The 20,608-nt window shown below is 44.2% G+C and overlaps 1 protein-coding gene and 1 pseudogene across 1 annotated transcript; one reads left to right on the top strand and one right to left on the bottom strand.

Annotated features, from left to right (window-relative positions):
- Window positions 1–629: 629 nt before the first annotated feature.
- Window positions 630–6,830, top strand: LOC135903164 (uncharacterized). The gene is made up of 7 exons (XM_065433572.1): window positions 630–1,061; window positions 1,403–1,566; window positions 2,035–2,164; window positions 2,485–2,628; window positions 3,151–3,458; window positions 3,830–4,264; window positions 6,476–6,830. Exons 1-6 carry the CDS (start codon window positions 894–896, stop codon window positions 4,260–4,262), a joined length of 1,347 nt encoding a protein of 448 aa, XP_065289644.1. The 5' UTR covers window positions 630–893; the 3' UTR covers window positions 4,263–4,264; window positions 6,476–6,830.
- Window positions 4,632–14,155, bottom strand: LOC135903157 (uncharacterized; annotated as a pseudogene).
- Between the last annotated feature and the right edge of the window lie 6,453 nt (window positions 14,156–20,608).

Here is a 20,608-nt window from a genome sequence, read left to right as displayed (position 1 = left end):
AATTTCGTTGTGGAAGTTCATATTTTTTTCATTTTTTTATTGTTTAACCTAGGTAGCACATTAAGCAGTATAACAGCAAGAACTTGGTAGCGAAACCCACGTTTTACAGGAGATGCTCCTAACATCCATCCATTTATCTATCCGCCAGCTCGTTCTAAAGGGTGAAGCCTCATCGACATCACATCATCGATCGCGTTCATCGCACGCAGTTGCGAGCACTTCTATGATTTGCGCCGGTATTGCGTTGCTTTTTCACGGTTTCTTGCGGTGTGAATTGTTTTGTAGACCTGCTCACCCATTTATTGCTCACCGTGACAATAGAAACAAGCGCGAACGAGACCAAACCAACCAAAAAAGCGCAAGCGGCGCGAGCAGACGATAGTACGAAACGAGCGGTCGGGCGGGTTCGCATAAAACCAGTTTCCCGCGCCATGACACTGAAGGGGCCGCTCTCATTGGTCTCAGCCAAGGAGGATATATAAAGCCGAGACGTACGCTTGCGGACGCGCGCTAGCTCGCGTTCGCGCGCCTTGCGCCTGCCGCGCCTCGCGAGTAATGGCGGTTTGCATCCACACGTACGCGCGGAAGCGCGCGCTCCTGCGCGCTCACACATAATCGGTTGAGAAGACATCGTTTCGTACAGAAATATTTACGGTGCTGCAAAATGCTCAAATAGTGATAAACGTCATTTTTATAATTTTAGAGTTAATAAACCAACGTAAAAAAATGAAAATGCGCTGTCTTTTCACGACATAATCAGCTTCGCATGAAGTGGCAGCAGCACTGGCACGCTATCAACGGCGCCGCGTTTCCGCCTTTCCGCGTCGTCTGCATTTCCGCGTCGTCTGCATTTCCGCGTCGTCCCGCCTCCCTGGCTCCATCCCGTCGACATTATGCCCGCAGTCTCTACTCGTACGAGGCTTTTACTGTTGCTGGAACAGATACTCTTGCTCATGATAATGAAGAGGAGACGAGACCAACGACGGTGCAGGCAGCGGCGACGCTGGTGGGTGCGACCTGTGTTTTTGGCCCGAAAGCAAGAAGGACTTTACCACACAGCTGTAAGTACTCTGCTCATTTTACGCAGAAGTGTTTTGTCGTGTCGCTATTCAGTATCTGACCTTGGTTGAATTTGTAATTGCTAAGAAACACGTGCAGCGCTGAAAAGACGATATGCACGCGCTCTTTTTGTGTCATTTCGCCCCCATTGTCGTTAATCTGTAAGGCTTTCTGCTCGCCTTTATATCGCTTAGCAAGTTCATTGTTGTTTTAGTGATGCAAATGACCTCTGGTCACCCTCTTGGCGATCAGGTACATACGATGCATTAACACATGAGACGACCATTCGCAGCCACGTCTATTATGTCTGGATGATTGTTTACATTCTTCATGGCAATTGCAGATGTGCCGCATGCGACAAGGAGATCACAGATTTTTCTGCAAGTACTACAGAATGACGCCGCAGCTTTTCGATAAGCTGTTAAACTTTGTCGCTGCGGACCTGACCCGACAGCAGTTCATCAGGGAGCCCTTGGAGCCTGCAGAGCGACTGGCGATGACATTGAGGTTCGTAGAAGTACATTCCACATTGTGAGTAAAATTATTTACCAGTGGAGTACCATGTATATGCTGCTACAGTCGTAATGCTATTACATTTTTTAACATTATACTTTGCTGTATATTTTAAAGAAACTGCATAGGCTGCTGCTATGAAGTGTTTCTGTTACAGAGGTTAATCTTAGCATGGTGGTTATCAGGCTAGGGCCCAGTCTCTCAGGCTAGGGAATGCTGGCCCACAGTTTGTGTATAGAACAGCAATTTCCTGCTATTTTACATCTCTTATGTATTATGGGGTTGCTTGCAGAAATGGGATGATTTTTATTTGTATTGGTTCATGAGGGGTAAAATGTAAATATGCAGATTTCCAGTGCATTGGGGGCACGTGCCCATAATTAAATCATGGTTCTGGCACGTAAAACCCCTCAGTTAGATTGGTGTGTGAGGGCAATTTTCGTTCTGTTTGTCATGTTACAGTTACCTGGCATCAGGGCAGGAGATATGCCAAGTAGCGCTGTTATATCGTGTAGGTCTTGAAACTGCCAGGCAATGCATACACGACACATGTCGAGCAATATGGGCACGCCTCAAGGATCATTTCATGCAAGTAAGTATGCCATTACACTTCACTTATAACTGCTGCACTGTGATTATTGCTGGTAGTGCGGGCAAAATGTTTGCCAATTAATTAAAGAATGATCAGCCTTCAAGCAGTACCAAAACACTAGGTAATCAACTTTGCCTTGGTACATTAGAGGCAAAGCATTTCTTCTACTGCATAAATGTGTGTTACACCGAGCTTGGTCCTTTGGACATAGCAATTACGTTTATCACTTGAAATGACACTGCACACTTTCTAGCAATATGGGCATTGTGTGCCACTGATTTTTCCAGTCAGTAGTAATGGCAAGTGCCGTACTATTCTAGACACCAACCCAAGAGGAGTGGGAGAAGATTGCTGAAGGATTTTCAGCTCGATGGCAATTCCCCAATTGCTTGGGGGCTGTCGATGGAAAACATGTAGCAATCACATGCCCACCAAATTCTGGGAGTAATTACTTCAACTACAAGGTAAACTGCTATGCTTTCATTTTATTTGCTTTGTGTACTAAGGATGCTGTTTCTTTTGGTAATTGCAATTCCGCCAGGAAGGTGCTTTGTAGATGTTACAATTTACATGCAGTGCAAGTCAGGTGCCATGTACAGTGCATTGTAGTGCTGTACAAAAAAAAAAACTCAAATGCAAATGGGCATATGGTTATAAAATGAGGTATTGTGATTCCTTAACCTTCAAGCATATGAGGGGTACGAGTATGAAAGGAGACTATTGAGTTTAACGATTGACAACTCACTAACATCCAGAGCATCCTTTGATGCTTTTGCAGTTGCCTGCATTCTGCAGCCATTTCAGTAAACTTTCTTATACGGTAGTACGCAGGTGACAATAGTACCAAGCCTTGCTTGCTAAACAGGCCACTCAAATTGCCTGACAGTGGCCGTAAATTTGCTGTTTGCATGTGAATGTCGACGCTTGCTCTGATGCTTTATTTCAGTGAACATATTCAATTGTCCTCATGCATGCTTTATTTTCAGGGAACATATTCAATTGTACTCATGGCTGTCGTTGACAGCAGTTGCAAGTACGTGCTTGTTGATGTGGGGGCTGAAGGTCGCGTGAGCGACGGAGGCGTATTTAAACACTCTGCATTTGGCAAGGCCCTTGTCAATGGAGACCTCAATATACCCTCACTTGGCCTGCTCCCAGGAACTACCACAGCTTTACCCCACGTCTTCGTTGGGGATGAAGCTTTTCAGTTAAGGAAAGACTTTATGCGCCCATTTCCTTCCAAGCAACTTGAGGATGAAAGAAGAGTCTTCAACTACAGGTTGAGCCGAGCAAGGTATGGTGCACTAAGATAGTGAAATTCAAAAATGAGACACTGACAGTCATTCTCTCTTTTAATAATCAACCTTTTATTGCAAAATCAATGCAAGTAGAGGTCTTGAAGAATACTTGAACAATCTGAACTGCTTCAGAGCTTCTCTCTGGTGTCCCTTTAAAGTGCACAAGTACTGCGCAAGGAATTAATATACCGCAAGAAAAATACACGCATAGTACTTCTGACACTGGATTTCTTGCAGTCTTTGTATCATTACTGTAAACATGTCTTCTCATAAAGGCAGACTAAGGGAACAGGTTCTTCTAACCATTTTTTAAAAGTAAACGTTTCTGAAATTTGAATTTCAATGTTTGTTTGCTATATTCCGACAGACGGTGTGCTGAAAACGCGTTCGGGATCACAGCAGCAAGGTGGCGTATCCTACTGCGGACCATTAACTTGCTCCCCACAAACGTGGACTTTGTTGTCAAGGCTGCCTGTGTCTTGCACAACTTCCTAACTGTCCTCAATCCACAGTCGGACAATTACAGTGATAAAGAGGACAAGTTTGGAAACGTTGTTGCAGGACACTGGCGCGAAAGCATCCAAGCTGCGTTGGGAGACGACAGAATGCAGCAGTTTACCCCCCTTCAGTCAACACGATCAAGAAACTACGACAGTGAAGCTGCACATGCCAGGAACCTCTTTGCAGCCTATTTTTGCAGCAAAGTAGGTGAGGTTCCATGGCAGTGGCACCAACCAGGTGTTTCCAAAGAAGGCGCTTTGAAGCGTCTACGTGAGCAGCAGTTCTACCAGCTGCAATGATGGTGAGCATTTCCTCGAAAGAGCAAAAGCCACATTGTGACTTCATAACAGTCATTCATAATTGCTGTTCACTTTGGCTTATCAATCATGCTGTTTACGTGTCAATTTTGTGGCACCTGTGCAAGAAAAAAATGTTTGTGTTATTACTTTGTTCATCCATGTTGTGAAGTGTGTAGTCCACTTACTTGATGGTAACTGGATGTTTGATGTGGAGTAGAAATAGACTTGAACTGTGGTATTCATGACTATCGAAACCGTAAACATTTTATTTCCAACCACAAAAAAATACATTTATTTAAGCATACCCAGCTACTGCTGGCTTGACAGGTAGGGCCGTACTGGCCAGCCAAGCTGCCGCGTATGCAACTGTCACTCCCCATTCGCTCCATTGCAGTTTGCCTGAAGTGGCAGGCCACAACTATGCTGTTGCAAAGAGTATTGCACGTGCATGTGCAAGCATTGATGAGGTAGAACATATCACATTATGTAAGGAAGGCTTCAAATAGGAAAAAAAAGCACCTATAAATAAGTGCAAATTGAACACAAAACAACGACATAAAAATATCATTGGGAAGCAACGTGCATGTTAAAGAATGGAGAATGCAGCGTAAAGCAGTAAAAAACAGGACATAAAAAGCAAACAAATGAGGTGAGGCATCAAAGTACAGTAATACACAAAGGACTATGGTAAAAACAGCCATACGAGTATCTGGAGGTACGAATTTTTCTTGGTTTCCACAACTTGGCTGTCAAGAAGAGTATTGCACAGGTGAAAGGCACGTGCATGCATTGAAAAGCTAAAATGTATCACGTCATGTACGGATGACTAGGAATGGGAAAATAAAAACTGAACACTGACCAGTGCACATTGAACACATGAAAACTTATCCAGAACATAAAAAAGCCGAAATAAAAGTACCTGCCGTGGTAGCTCAGTGGCTATGGTGTTGGGCTGCTGAGCACGAGGCCGCGGGATCGAATCCCGGCTACAGCGTGCACATTTCTATGGGGGCAAAATGCGAAAACACCTGTGAACGTACCTTTAGGTGCACGTTAAAGAACCCTAGGTGGTCAAAAGTTCTGGAGTCCTCCACTACGGCGTGCCTCATAATCGGAAAGTGGTTTTGGCACGTAAAACCCCATAATGTAATTTTTTGAAATAAAAGTATCAGTGACAAGCAGCTAGCGTGTTAAAAATGCATAATGCAGCATCACAATAAAGCAGTAACAAACAGGACATAAAAGCAAGCATATAAGAGATTAGGTATCAAAGTACAGTAATACACAATTCAATATGATAACTATGGTTGTACGAGTATCTGGAGGTACACTTTTCTTGGTTTCCACAACTGGGCTATCAATAAGAGTATTGCACAGGTAAAAGGCACATGCAATCATTGACCAGTTAAAATGTATGACATTATGTAAGGACGACTAGAAACAAGAAAATAAAAGTAAGCAATAAACATCAAAAGCACATAAATAAGTGCAAAGTGAACACATGAAAACGAAAAAAAATTTATGAAATATCAGTGACAAGCATATAATGTGTTAAAGTATGCAGCATCACAATAAAAGATGGAACATAAAGAGTGAATATATGAGAAGTGAGAGATCAACATACTGTAATATAGAATTGAACACATTGAAAAAGAAAATAAAGAATAATAGTATGAGTACCTGGTGGAATGCAGTATGAGCAACTTCTGACATTTTCTTGGTTTCCATAACTTGGCTATTGAGAAGGTTATTGCACGGGTCGACAACACATTAAATTTAAAAGTAAAAGTATGTATACAAAAGTAAGAAAACAAACATACTCGAAAAACATGCTGCCTTGATGTGCTGGTTTATAGTATCACTGTGCCTTCATGGTGCAGACAGCACATGGACGAGCAAAATGAACAGATAGCATAAACATTGCTCCTTTGTTTCTTTGGCGATGTGCGATCGGCACTCTGAAGCTGCAGTGAGAAGGTGCCGAGTATGACAAAAAGAAAAAAATTAATCAGTTAATTCCTTAATGACATTCAAAATCTTTATATACATGTCCGCTTGTTTTTCCGTTCTCACTCGTTTCATGAGTGGAACAAGTGACATTGCAAACAGCTCGATGTGATCTGTCGGCTTTGTTGTTTCGAGAGCACCGGTGACACGCTGAAGCTGCTGCGCCAACAAATCGTCTGCATTTACCTTTCTTTTCCTGCTCGTAGGCGTGCCGGACGACGTTACTGAAGATGCCTGTGCACGAGGTGCAGGCGTTGCCGCTGGCGGCACCGACACCTCTGTTACCACCACATCCTCCGCCTCCTTCTCCTGCTCCTCCAACTCGTACACGTGCACGTACTCCTCATTGCCAAAGTGGCACATGTCGTCAAAGAGCTCTGCAGCAGTGGGCCCTTCCTCCAGGTTGTTATCGCTTGCTCCGACAGGTTCCTCCTGCTGGCTCAGCATTTGGAAGTTCCCTGATGTGCTGATATATTTGAAGAAAGAAATGTTCATTGTAGATACTTTTGGCTGTAAATATTTCAAATAATTCAAAAAGCAATGTGAAAATAAAGTTCATTAATTAAATTGTACAAGTGCTCTTTATCTGAAGGGGTCACCCAAAGATATCAATAACACATGGATACACATAACACTTTAGCGTCATCATTTACTTTTATTCTAGTTTACATTGCCATTCCATATAGTAGCACATTCTACATTTCAGTGAACACAAGACTCTTCCCTGACTGAAAAAAGTTAATGCTTTAGAAGTAATGTTTGTTATCCCATAAATAAGCCATATTGCACTGCTGGAAAATGCAATGTTAAGAGTGACCTGAGTGCTTGAATTTTTAGAAATGTGCTGTGTGCAGTAACATTTGTATCTAAAAATGGTACACTGAATTATTTTATGCATGCTAAACAAATATTACAGTGCCATTTGATGACATTATATGCTTTACAACCTAGCTACAGCCACAGGTCCCATCCATTGAGGTTAATTGATCCATTAACAGCCGATGTTACAAAATACATGGAATTCATCACACTTTAAAAGATTGGCTGGTCGTAGAAAAACATTTGGCTAGGGAAGCGAGTCAAATGAGATTCTCCACACTAGGTGTGGAATTCGGGAGATTTCCAAGAGTCTGAGCGACTGCTTACAATGTTGCAGCTTTAGTACAAGTGGACTGAATGTGGGCACTCGCTAGAGCTACTGGGCTGAGTGAGAAGCACCATATGGAAGAATTCATGTTAGAATGCCGTGGATGGTGTTTTGAATTTCTTGGCGATCAGTGAAATGCACGGTTCGCCATGCTTATAAACTACACGCGAGCTAGAAATTCGTCCGAGTTTTGCGGACCGAACAACACTGCGTTGATCATCATCCACGTAGTTTTTATGAAATTGTGAATCTCGCAACAACGGCAGTCCAATAGGACAGTTTAACATAGTGAGGCGATGCACGAGTTCTACTCCTCTAAGCGACAAAATAACACGCCATTAAACTTACGCTCTCGTTTCCATTGTGTCGCGGAGAAACATGAGGAGCTCGAAGAAGGGCCACGAACATTCGCTCTCTTCCTCGGCTCCCGCTCCGCTCTTCTGGGACGTCGCGTCATTGTAACAGCGACGGAATTTGTCGCGAAGCGACTTCCACCGCTTCTGTACGGCGGTGACACCGTCTGTGCAAAAGAGTAGTTCCATTTTACGAAAATTTCTCAAGCAACAGCGCAGCATTCAAGCAAGCTTACCTTGCACACCGGGCACAACTATCGCTGCCACTTCCCTCCACAGGGCAGCTTTCTTCTGTCGATTTTTGTGGTCCCTGTGGCGAGAGTGCCACAAAGACGGCCGGGCCTCTACAGCGGAGATTAGGCGCTCGTTATCGATGTATATATCTTCCGCTGCTGCCATTATTGTGTAGTACGCGCACAGAATGAAGAACCAACTTGTACGCGAATCGATTGCGGTGCTATCAAAACTGGCGCCAAAAGTTACAAGCCATCGGATGTTTAGGAAGCAGCACCTTGTGATTGGTCCCTGCGGGAAAATGTACTTCCGGTCTAGCAAACAAAATCTAGCAGAAGAAAGCCTTTCTGTACCACGCTGAAGCCTCAATATTTGTAAACGTAATTGTTTTGTTTTGAGAGCTGTTGTATCATTGCAAAATTGAAAAAAGAAGCACTTTCTTGCATGACATAAATCGGCCTCACTGAGAGTAGCATGTACCGAGCCATAGCCGCGTAGCCATGCCTGGCCAAGCGCGCCGACGCGACGCAGGCCGAGCGCGTGAAAACAGAGCGGAGCTGTTCCCCGCGCTCACGCCGCGTTTCGACGCGTACGAGCCATGTCGCACCATCTGCGCATGCGTGGGCGCGTGAACGCGAGCTAGCGCGCGTCCGCAAGCGTACGTGTGGTCTCGGCTTAAAACATGCTGGAGTGGAAGCCGCCTATACGCGCCTATGGGCAAGGGTGAAGCCGCGCAGAATGGCCGGCGGCCATCTTACCAGAGGCAAAAGGCAGCGGCGCAGCCGCGCCTATCCGCGCTTCTACTTTTTCGCGCTGCTCATGAAGGCGTTCGCATTCAGAAACCAATGAAAACAAGTGCTTCTGGTTGTAAACGGTTATCTCTCATCAACTGTAGCAGCCAACTGGCGTGAAGAAGGCTATTTAACTGCGGAAATATTAAGGAGAAAAGCATAGCGCAGCCGCGCTTTTTTGCGTTTACAAAGCAACGCTAACGAGCGGTTCTAGTATTAAACGTCTATTTTTCGTCAACCAGAGGGAAACTGGCATGTACAAGGCAGTTTGCCAGCTCAAATATTAAGCTTAGCACTGCCGCGCTCGTGCTTTTCCGCGCTGTGGATGACGTTATTCGCATTTACAGAGCAACAAAAACGAGTGGTTCTAGTCATATACATTTATTTTCCATGAGCTAGCAGAAAAGTGGCATGTAAAAGGAAGTGTAACTGTAGAAATATTAAGGAGAAAAGCGTAATGCAGCTGCGCTCGCGCTTTTTCGCTTTGCTGATGCAGCTGCTCCCATTTAGAAAGGAATGCAAATGTGTGGTTCTAGTTGTAGTCGTTTATTTACCATCAACCAGCAGCCAACTGATATACAGAAGGCAGTTCAAATGAGCAGATATTTGGGAGAAAATCTCACATACCGTCAAGAACACCATGACAAACACCCTACTGGTGATTGAAAATAATCACCCTCGACAAAAGTGGTCTCACTTTGTTTTTGATCAGTTCACGGTTTCGTTCTTTCGTCATGTGGTGTATTCTCACTTTTATATATTTTTCAGCGATTTTTTTGCTCAAAATATAAATATGGTTATCAAGTGGATCAAGATCAAGGATGTGGTCCTCCAGTTTCTGGAACCAGTTTTTCTCTGTGCAGGTGCCCAGGACTTCAAGGATGAGGTGTTTTGATCTTACCGTCACCATTTTAATAGTATCATATTCTGCCTGTAGCCATCGCAGCCCCTTTTCAACTGCTTCACACAGGCCAACGATCGACGTCTTGTGACGGTGAAATGAGTCCACCTCGGCTCTTTTGCCTAATTAAAGGTGCCAGTTCATCCGAGGGCAGGGCTGCGATGCACAGTTCACATGTTACCGTTGAACGAACTTTCTGAACGACGAAACCTGCAATGTACGGCACTACAGCACCGACAAAAGCTGACAAGCTTTCTGGGCAGTCAATGCGATGGGTTTGGTTGTGGTCGTCGGCCTGCAGGATTGATGACCTGCGCATATCAGTAAGCATGCTGCTTTCACCTACCAAAGCTCCTGTAGTTGTTGGATTTAGAATTGAGACTATGTCTTGGGAGCAGTTTCCAGAGATATGATGAAGTCACTTCTGTCTGAACCAACAGACGCTTGTATGCAGCCTTGCACTGCGCAGCGGTTGGGTTGTTCTTATGACCACCTCGTGCACGTATGGACCCGAAGAAGTTTTCGGCATGATCTTGGCTAAGCTTGTGCGTCAGCAAGTATTTCAACTGATCCTTGCGAACAAGCTCATCGAACAATTTTTCTGTGCTGGTTATGCACACCAAAAATCCAACGAACCCAGTTTTCTTCAGCCCTTCTATTACTGGACGCCCTGCAGGGTCTCTTAGCCCTTGTATGTAGGCACGGGCCTCGGAAAAAAATAGCTTCCAGTGGCACTCCGGCGCGAAATGCACACAGCAAAGGCGACCTCCATCTTTTGCATGCCACCTTTCACGGCGAACAGCCCGCTCCCACAGGCTCCGCAGCTCCGGATCTAGTCGTTGCACACACACACAAAACTTATAAGTTGACACATATCCATCGGCAACGCGAGCGTAGTGGCTCAATGAAAGTGTCCTCGTGTACTTACAGGTGAAACGTGAGGCCACAACCCTTCTTCAGCCTGTTCGCACATCCGTAGGCAACGCAAGAGGCAACCATAATCAAATCGATGGTGTTTACATGCCCCTCACAGCAACTTGCACTGCAGACCAACTCACGAAAACAGCAGCGCGAGCCGGTGCCGCCGGCGCCGAGCGCGCTTTCTGCCTCTGGTAAGATGGCGGATGGAGGCTTCGGTCGGAGCGCGCCCTCTCCACTCCAGCAATTTTTATATATCGTCCTTGGTCTCAGCCTATCGTGGCTCGCGTCTTCCATCTCCCGCTCCGCGTTCGCTCGTTCATCTTTCGCTGTGTTCGTTCGTTTATGGGTGGATGGATGCATAGAGTTTCTCACTATGTAGTGAAAAACTCTATGGATGGATGCATAGAGTTTCCTAAACTCTGTGGATGGATGCATAAAGAGATGGATGGATGGGTGGATGGATGGATGATTGAGGCTCAACCCTTTGAATCGGGCGGCGGCGGCGGCGCGCGTTACCTAGCCTTGAATGATACTTTATGCATGCATACCTATGTATTTACTCCTTTCCTTTTGCGTTGATATTATCCACCAATCAGATAGCCTCCGTTTAGTTATTTCCACCTGTTCAAAGTCTATTTTACTTTCACTGTCTTTAAAACCCAAAGCTTTGAATAGTGCCCCGTTACATTCAACTGCAGGGTGAAGCTGTTTACAAGCAAGTATCAGGTGTTCAGCCGTTTCCTCCTCCTCTCCACACGCCCCGCACAACAAATCTATCTCCTGATATCTGGCTCAGTACGTTTTAGTTCGCAGTACACCTGTCCTAGCCTCAAACAACAACGAGCTTCCCTTAGAGTTATCGTAAATATTTTCTTTTGCTATTTCTTGCTTACACGTCATGTATGTCTCTAATGCTGATTTGGTTTGCATCTCTGTTTTCCACATACCCCTCTCTGTCTCCTTAACTTTTTTCTTGACGGATGATTCCTTACCTGTCTCCCCACTGCTGCCCAACTATTTGTTTGTCAATTTTCTAGTTCGCTTCCTCCACCTTGTGTCAACATTCCTCGTGTATAAGTAACTGAAAACCTTCCTAGCCCACCGCATTTCCCCCATTTTTCTCAATCGCTCCTCAAATGCTACCTTGCTACTAGCCTCTCTGCTCTCGAAAGAAGATCATCCCAGGTCCCCCTGCACCCCAAGATTTGGTGTCTTGCCATGTGCTCCCAGAGCGAGCCTACCCACACCACGTTGCCTAGTTTCCAACTGTTGCCAGCTCTCTGCTCTCATACATAGAACTGCATTGGCAAAAGTCAGGCCTGGAACCATTACCCCCTTCCATATCCCTCGTACTACCTCGTACCTATTGTAGTTACACAGTTCCCTACTCTTCATAATCGCGGCATTTCTGTTACCTTTAGTCGCTACATATTTTTCGTACTCTGTCAGATACTCAATGCCATGATTTATCCACACCCCAAGGCCCCCCACACGATACGCGCCATCTTACGGAAACTGCCTGAAGCGCACGCAATACCGGTATGCTGGAACGGGCGCCGTTCACACACCTCTCATAATATTCTTACATCGTGCCATAACGTAACAATGAATGTATATTGCGGATCCTAAAGGTTATGCTTTTTCTGGTTAAATGCGGCGAAAGCGATTTTGGAAAACGAAAATACGCTATAGAGGTTTCGACACCATCTATACAGTTTGGTGTCTAAGCATTGTATATGCCTCTCTAATTGTATTCTCGTTTTTGACTGCTATTTGTGTTCTTTTCGTCGCAGTTGCACTTTCAATAATGGTACCTTCAGCAGACTGCACTCGTGCCGTTTTTATTGCACCCGCACATGCACCCCTACGTTCCGCTGTGGCGAACACGGCGGAGAACAACGGTGGAGCAAGAACGTTAGAGCGCGGTGCGATCCCGTCGAGGAGCGCGCGCCAGCAGACGACGAAGAGCGGGCCGTATGGGGCCGTACCGTTCAGGCGCCATTTTGTAGCAGGCGGTGACAATGGAAGCCGTGTCTCTACGTGTCTCTCACAAAACTACTTTTGCTGCTTGAGTCCAGTAGCTCATCGGTCAGCGAAGACCACGAAGTTGATCATCGCCGCTAACCAGGAGCCCTGACGAAACCAGCCGTCGAAGAAGAACAATTTCATCACCGATGTAGCAGCGTCATACAATGATGATGTATGAAGCCGCATCATTGGTTTGTGCGTTTGATACTCTAACATTCGTTTCCTTTGTTTCTTTTCAGTTTAAGAACGCTTCAGGCTAATTCATAGAACATGCAAGGTGCTGACAGCGCAGTTCGCAAGCCAGATCCCAGTACCCCAACAATCATTCTAAAGAAGTGTCGTCTGCTGAAATTGGAATTCGACATGTCTCTTGCAGAGGACGCTGCAGTCACAAACTCCCGTTTGGTGGTTCGTACGTTCGTCTGGCACGTAGTGAAACATGAAACTTGTGCGGTGTTCGGCGTAATTTCCACTGCACTGCCGCGGTGCCAGTGTGGCTCAGCCATAAGGCGTGGTGGCAACTTTCGTCCGCCCGGTGGTGGTGTCCAAACCCACGCCCTGGCGATGGCGCCAGCTAAGACCTCTGAAAAACAATTACCGAACTCTAAGACCACTTTTGCTGGCAGTATGCGGTAGTGTTCAAAACCTGACGTCTATTGGCGGCGAGGAGTTACGGAGTCGCCATCTATCAGAAGCGCCTCGCTGGCGTAGTATGAGGGATCATGCGGCGCGCTCCTCATAGGTTTTGCTGTCAGCGCTCACTGAAAAAACCACGCGGGGGCTCTCCCGGACATTTCTGTAAGTACTTTCGAAAGAAGTTTTTTACTGTCTAAATAATAACCTTGGGCATACTGAAAGCACAGAATCGTTTACAGACGCTATCTCTTTACCGAATACGTACAGTGAACGCCACTGCGCGCGGTCCCCACAATGTGTCTCCCGAACCGGCTTCTTGCGTGAAAGGTAGGTAAACCCTGAGAGCAAACTATGTGAAATATGTTCTTATAGTGTTTGTATAACTAAATGGAGCGTAATGGAATGAAGCCTCAATGCAGCGATCGCACGGGTTCGCAGCGACCGACTGCGCGTCTATACGCTTGTCAGCGCACTGTTTCGCTTTTGCCGCATGCGCGTTTTTGCACCGTGCCATATGAGCTTTAGGCCGCAGAATATCAGCATTTGACAGTATACAAGCAAGCATTGTTGCGTGGGCTCTATCAGAGCTGTTCAAAAATAATTTCATTGTAGAGACTTCGACGCCTACGGGGACTGTGATGTGACGTCGCGACGATTCGATCTTTTTTTTTCTAAATTCTTGGACGTTTCAATAATACTTCTCGAGTTGCGTCGCACTGTATGTTTATCGGTGTTCTCAGAGTGCGATGTCCCGCTGCTTCTTTTTTGTAATACAGTGCATTAATTCATAACACAAACATGACCATATGCCATGCTTTTTTTTTAATGTGCTTCTTACCGCTACTTTCCACTCCAGTGAACTTGACAGTATCCATAGTATCGACAAGTTCATAGACCAAACCATCATGACATTAGTCGGGCAGCGAATTTGGGCGAGCGTCTCAGTGCGCGTTTTCCGAACATCGCAGGCCCGGCACCGTAGCAGAAATCTTCCTCGCGTCTGCGCTTGCTGCATACCCGAGTTGTAGCCGATGACTGTTTGCCGGTTTTATGTTTCGCGAGCCAAGCTTCCCGCAGCTTCTTGTCCTGCGGCTACGTGTGAATAAGGCTGACACCGGGCTCCGTTGCGTACGTCCGGCACTACGGCACGGAGCAGTAGCCCACCATGTTGCGCGCCTTCAAAGGCAGCTTATTGTAGTGCTTTCAAGCGTTGTAAAGTAGACACTCGAAGTGGGAAAATATCGCCACTAAATGAGGACCGCAGCGCACGAGGGAATTTAAACTCGTTTTCAGCTCGCTTCGGCACTCGCGAAGCAGCCGACGCGTCCGCTATGTCCACGTGATCCCTCCTAGCACGTCACGCCGACGGTGGCGCCCGCTTTTCCAGTGGTGGAGCTCGAGGCCAATAACGTTTTCTCGCAATTGCTTCTCCCGCCTGCAACCAAGAAAAGAATAGCCTTCAAGATTTGCATCCGCTTATTCAGAATGCGCCCTCACTAGATTCCTCCCAATGACGTATTTCTGAAGTATCAAGTTTTTTTTTCCCCTTTATGATCGTACAGATTCGATTGTCCCAACACATCATAGAAAATTATTTTGTGCTTATCGCCTTTATGCTGCTCGAATTTTGCAAAAACATTTTAAAGCAGCGACTTCGAGATTACACTACCGGCTGGTGGTGCGATGTGAAGATCACGAAAGGCGTAGACGAAAGCAAATTCGCATTTTTGTCATGACAAATATCACACTTCGCCTTTTTACTTGCCTGGTTTATCAAGAAAAAACTGCGAATTAACTTGGGTGTGTACCACTCGCAGCGAGTCATATTTAAAGACATAGCTATGGCTGTTAAAGACGGCCGGCGTCCTCCATATTGTAACGCGTTGCCTTCTAGATCACGCAACAGGAAGGCACAGACGAATGGAAATTTCTCATATTGTTTGTTTGTTTAGGTTTTGTTTTTGGTTTGTTGCAATTACCAGGCAAGTGACAGCTATAAGCGTTAGATTGAACGATTCGCACCATAAAATGCGATCGTGCTGCAAAATTTGAGCAAGAGCAGAGCACTGGTAAACGCAAAATCTTTTTTCTACAATCTTAAATGGCCTACTCGACAAAAAGAGCTATAATGTTGGGGCTCGTATCATTCACGTTCATTTCGCACATCGTTGAATACGATTCCATCATAGGGATAACTGAAATCTACAGGTATTGCCACAAGTAAAAAAAGGACAACCGGCTTGTGCGACCTTGTAGAATCACAGCCCAATTTCCAGTGAGCCTGTTTCTTTCAGGCAGTTGCATTACGAACTTCAGCTGCTTGTAATTAAGCAGCGCACTTTAATTAAAACGTTGCCCGCATACGACGCCTTCAAGCACTAAATTGCTGTTCGTTTCTCCTCTTTGCTACTGAAGTACTAAAGCACCAAACAGACGACACAAGAAGAGACACGGACGAGGTTTTGAAAGTATTTAGATACGTAGATGAGTTCCTAATTGTGTTAAACAGACAGGATCCATCAGACTATCAAGAAACTGTCAAAAAAATTTTAGAAGTTTTTAGAAATATAGCCATGGTTTGGAATACACCTGTGAACTACCAAAAAACAATAAGTTAGTTTTTAGACCTTGAGCTCAACCTGGGAGCAGAAGGGCACTGGGGGTACCACACCGAGCGCAAAAAGAGCTCTTGTCTTATGAGTCAGTCCACTCTAAGACCGTAAAAAGAGTGATAGCTACAGCGGCATTGGAATCGGCTGCCAGGAAATCACGTAAGCGTGGTATACGAAGCAGCTTCCAACTGCAGACTGAAAGGCTAAAAGAGGCGGGATTCCCATAGACAGTTTTAACTTCAGTAGTAGAGTCCCTGCTCCAGAAGATTCAGGTGAAGGAAGAAAAAAACGCGCAGGAACAAACCAGGAGATTAAGACCCGTAGTTATACCACACTCTCACCGTATAGCTCACAACCTGAAAAAGGTCGCGGGTAAATTCAGAGTTCCGGTTGTTTTCTCAGCCCCTTCAAAACTTGCTTCATTGTACGCTCGCGTTAACAACAAAAAAACAGAACGCGCGACGTGCGGAACCCAGCATACCGATTCACTTATCAGATGCAAGGGAGGGGTGGTTTATCAAATACCGTCTCTCATGCAAAAAGGTTTACATTGGAGAAACGGGACGATGCTTAAATGAACGGCTAAAAGAACATGAACGCTCACAGGAAAAGGGGACTGGTTCCAATATGGCCATCCATTGCAAAGAGTGCGGGTGCAAGCCTCGCCTAAGAGATAGCATTGTTCCGGACAGAAGTCGAGACAGCGTTGCCCGTGAGCTGAAAGAAGCCTTCCACATTAAAAGGAAGGGCCTGGAATGCGTCAGCGAACCGTCAAAAATACTGTATGAAAGTGAAATGTTCTTTTTAGAAAGCCTTGGTTGGAACTTAGCACGTTGGGGCGCCGCCTGCGCTTGGTGAAAAATATTAATCTTTTAGTTTCTAATGGGGGTACTCCCTTACAGAGGTGTTTTGTGTATCGCTTAACCATTATCTTTTATGGTTCTTTGGTCCTATACACCAACTGTCATTGTCGCGAACGTCATCTTTTATTCGAGTTTCGTCATCTTTTACAATCGTTTTATCGCCTTTGGCTGGTTACCATGCGATTTTCGACAACGTGTGAGTTGCGCTGCCAGTTTTTGCGTATGTATTATGTGTTTCTGTCAATAAAGCATCAGTTGTAGGTAGGCGCTCGTCCATGTCTCTTCTTGTGTCGTCTATTTGGCGCTTTAGTACTTCAGTAACATGCACCAACTAGCCCAACAAAAAGTTCTGCTTGAATCTTCTCTTTGCGTTTGTCGTTAGAGCTATTTTATCATATTACCACAAGAACTTGCCCAGCTGTTCTTACTTTTGCTTTAGAAATTTTTAGACAAGGCTGTACTTCACCCACGCACCTGTGACTTCGCATGCACATCAGCCATGTGGCCCCCATCCACTAAATTTGATCTCGGTGGCTTATAATTCTCGCAGGACGGCGGGACAAATTCTACGCTGTAATGAACCGAAACGCTTTGAACTTTGCCTGCATCATACCATGGCTACCAGACGGTTTTAATTATTGTATGAAACTTCCTGATGCCTAGATTATGTCTCCCATACCCTTCTCCTTATACCAGAGAAATACAAACAAGAGGACTCGTTTAGTTCATTGAAGATCATCGCAGGCGTGTCGCATAACGTATGAAAATAGAGAGAAGACGTCGATTCAGTAATTATTTGCAAAGCTCTTATAATCCGGAAACATTAAGGTTTCGCCACGCATAACACGCCTCCAATTTTCCTTAAATATGAACACGATTTTACGTCGACTTCTCTTGGGACATTGGGAAACATAGCAGATAACAGCCGTAAAACTAATGCGGTCCTTCATATTCGCGTAATACCCGATTATTCTCCATCCTTGCACCCAAAACAGGTTTTTTTTTTTTTTTTTTAAAGTTGGGTTCAACAGATCTTTCCCTAAAGTTCGTCCTTTCGTGAAGGATAATAATAAATGCAGGCGTTGTAAAACTAAGCGATTAAGATAGATTACATTGGTAATAGGTTTTGGGTGTTGTCTATTCCTTTAGATACCTGCCGCAATCCGTGAAATTGCTGATTTATAACTCACTGTTTTTCAGTCCCCTAAATTGCTGCTGCCTCGGATGGGGGACAACTTCAGCCACAAATATTCACAAGCTGTTTGTTATCCAGAAAAAATTTATTCGCGTCATTTGTAATAAACCTCGTGATTTTCATTCAGCTCCTCTTTTGAGCGCGCTTACAACCCTTACATTTCCTGCCCTAATAAACCTGCGCTTGTTGTCAACCTACAGAAGATATGAGAAAAATATTGGCGACCTCAGCTCTCTCACTAATCTCACAAAACGAGAAACCCCCTACACAACTCGAGCTCCTGAGACTTGGTGTGTTCCTCAACTTCGGACTAATTATGGCCAGCAAATGTTATGCCACTGGTTGCCCAGTTTACTCAATGATCTCACCAGATGCAATATCGATGTGCTCACTTGTTCCGCAAAACATCTGCGTGATATGTTCCTGCAATCTTGACTGTGTACCGTTGTACTTAGTCATTTTTTGCCCTTAGTGTTTTTGCTCTTCTTTCTTTTCTTTTTTTTCTTCTCTTTTTTTCCCTTACCGTTTCCAACCTGCCCTGCTGCTGCCATTGTAAACGGAACCTGGGGCCAGTCACGCTGCTTCTCCGCAGCCTTTTTTCCCTTGTTTTTCCGCCACAACCATGTACCTCCTTGCTTGTGGAAACAAATAAAAAAATATATTATTCAAGTTTATTCTTATTGCATGTACAAGAAACGGGCTTACATATTATGTACAGCATCAGGAGGTCTCAGAGTGAGAAACTGCCAGGGTGACCTCCTGTCATTAGTGGGTGCATAAGAGTAAGAGCAGCAAGTAGAGGGCGAATAAACAAACAAAACAAAAAAAAGAAAAAAAACGCGTCAGGAAATACAAACCGTAGGGAACCCATTATAATAAATAGAAAAAAATTAGATATGTAATAAAAACAGCGTTATACAGTAATATCACAATAAATCATCCTAAGCAGGAATATCTAGTAATGTGCAACAAAAAATTTTGCTCTTCTCCATATTACTAACAAAGAAAAATACAAAGTGATTTACAGAAATATGAAGCCTAATGATACAATAGTAAAAGTAATGTAAAGAAAATGTAAGAATTATGAAGATGTATTTATGACAAATGAAAAGATGGCTCTGCTAGCAGTATTATTTTCATATTATGTTTAAAAAGCTGCAATGAAAGAGATGACGAAATAGGCTAAAAGTCGTTAATTTTATTGCCTGATGTTGAAGACGTTCAAATGGTTTAAGATGAATGGCATATGTATTACCCCATGAAGATAAGCAGTATGATAAATGACTATTATTATAAGCATGATACAAAGATCTAATAACATAAGGTTGGAAGAATGCACGTGTTTTAATGATAATGAGGATGCCAAATGAAACATTTTTAACTAGCGAGTTGACATGGCTATTGAACTCAAGGTGTTTGTCGAGAGTAACACCCAGGAATTGAACAGTATCAGATGTCGGTATAACATAAGTATTTAACGAGACCGTTATGGAAGGAGAAATCGCTGTTTGTGGGTAATGAAATAGTACAAACGTTGTTTTTAAAGGATTGACTTGAAGTTGATTATCTGTGCACCAGGAATACACATTTTTAATACACATTTTTAGAACACTAGGCGATTGCGTATTCTGGCAAGCGGAATAATGATCACTAAAAGCATTTGATATATCAGCCTTGTTTGTGCATTCCTCATTGTTGTAAATTATTTTTGAAATGCCCGTGTTAGACTCAGTAATATTAAGAAATTCTTTAATAACCTCCCAATTACGCCTAGTCGTTCCGTTCTGAATTATCCGTCTTTCATAATAGTCCCGTTTGGGCGTTTAAGGATACCAGAAAATATATTGTTATAATTCTTAAATTTAGTTCGCAAAGCCGTATTGAAAGGCTGCAATTTTACCTTTTTGTGAAGATTATTCTTTTTTGTTATAGAGCGCAGCAACGCATTTGGTATTCATGGATTCCTGGGAGACGAGAATCTATGCTTAAAGGGCACATGAGTTGTGCACTCACTAATATAATATGTTATTGTTGATAAAAATATCGAACACGCCTTCTCAGGACAGTTCTGAAAAATGCTGTTCCAACAAGTGCTTTGTACCTTCTGTATAAATAAAGTTTAATTGAAAGAACTTTTGGAATATTGGTGACACTGCGTACGTTTTGCGTCACCCAGAAAGAACAGAGGATAGTGGTCAGTAATGGAATAATCTATTACTCCAGTGGTATAATCGGAAGATGACGAGGAAAATATATGATCTATCAATGTGCAAGAACCAGAAGTGTCGCACCTGGTTGAAACATCGATCAAGGAAGAGAAACCGTAGCTAAATAAGCAGTTGGTATAATCAGAGCATGACTGACAGTTGGGATTAAGTATGTTTATGTTAATGTCACCACAAATGATGATGTTCTTGTTTTCATTGGTTAAGACGCTGAGTATTTCTTCTAGCTCTGAACAAAAGTCTGAATACGACGATGATGGGGAACGATAAACAGATGCCAGGATTGTATTCTGGTTATTGAGTGACAGGACATTCCGGTCGAACTCCAGCCAGACAGACTCGCACAACAAATTGCGGAACGAAAGATCATGACGACGAATGTACGCAATCGACGAATTCACAAAAATGGCAGATGCACCACTTCGCTGAACCA

This window comes from Dermacentor albipictus, chromosome 1, assembly GCF_038994185.2.
Source record: "Dermacentor albipictus isolate Rhodes 1998 colony chromosome 1, USDA_Dalb.pri_finalv2, whole genome shotgun sequence".
Lineage (NCBI taxonomy): Eukaryota > Metazoa > Arthropoda > Arachnida > Ixodida > Ixodidae > Dermacentor > Dermacentor albipictus.
Note: the sequence above shows the minus strand (reverse complement) of the source record. Positions and strands in the feature narration are given on the sequence as shown.

Bases quoted from the DNA above. Each gene is read 5' to 3' on its own strand.
- LOC135903164 (XM_065433572.1), top strand. From the start codon at position 894: ATGCCCGCAGTCTCTACTCGTACGAGGCTTTTACTGTTGCTGGAACAG. The intron at 1,062-1,402 runs GTAAGTACTCTG...TGGCAATTGCAG, and splicing joins AAGGACTTTACCACACAGCT to ATGTGCCGCATGCGACAAGG. The intron at 2,629-3,150 runs GTAAACTGCTAT...CTTTATTTTCAG, and splicing joins GTAATTACTTCAACTACAAG to GGAACATATTCAATTGTACT.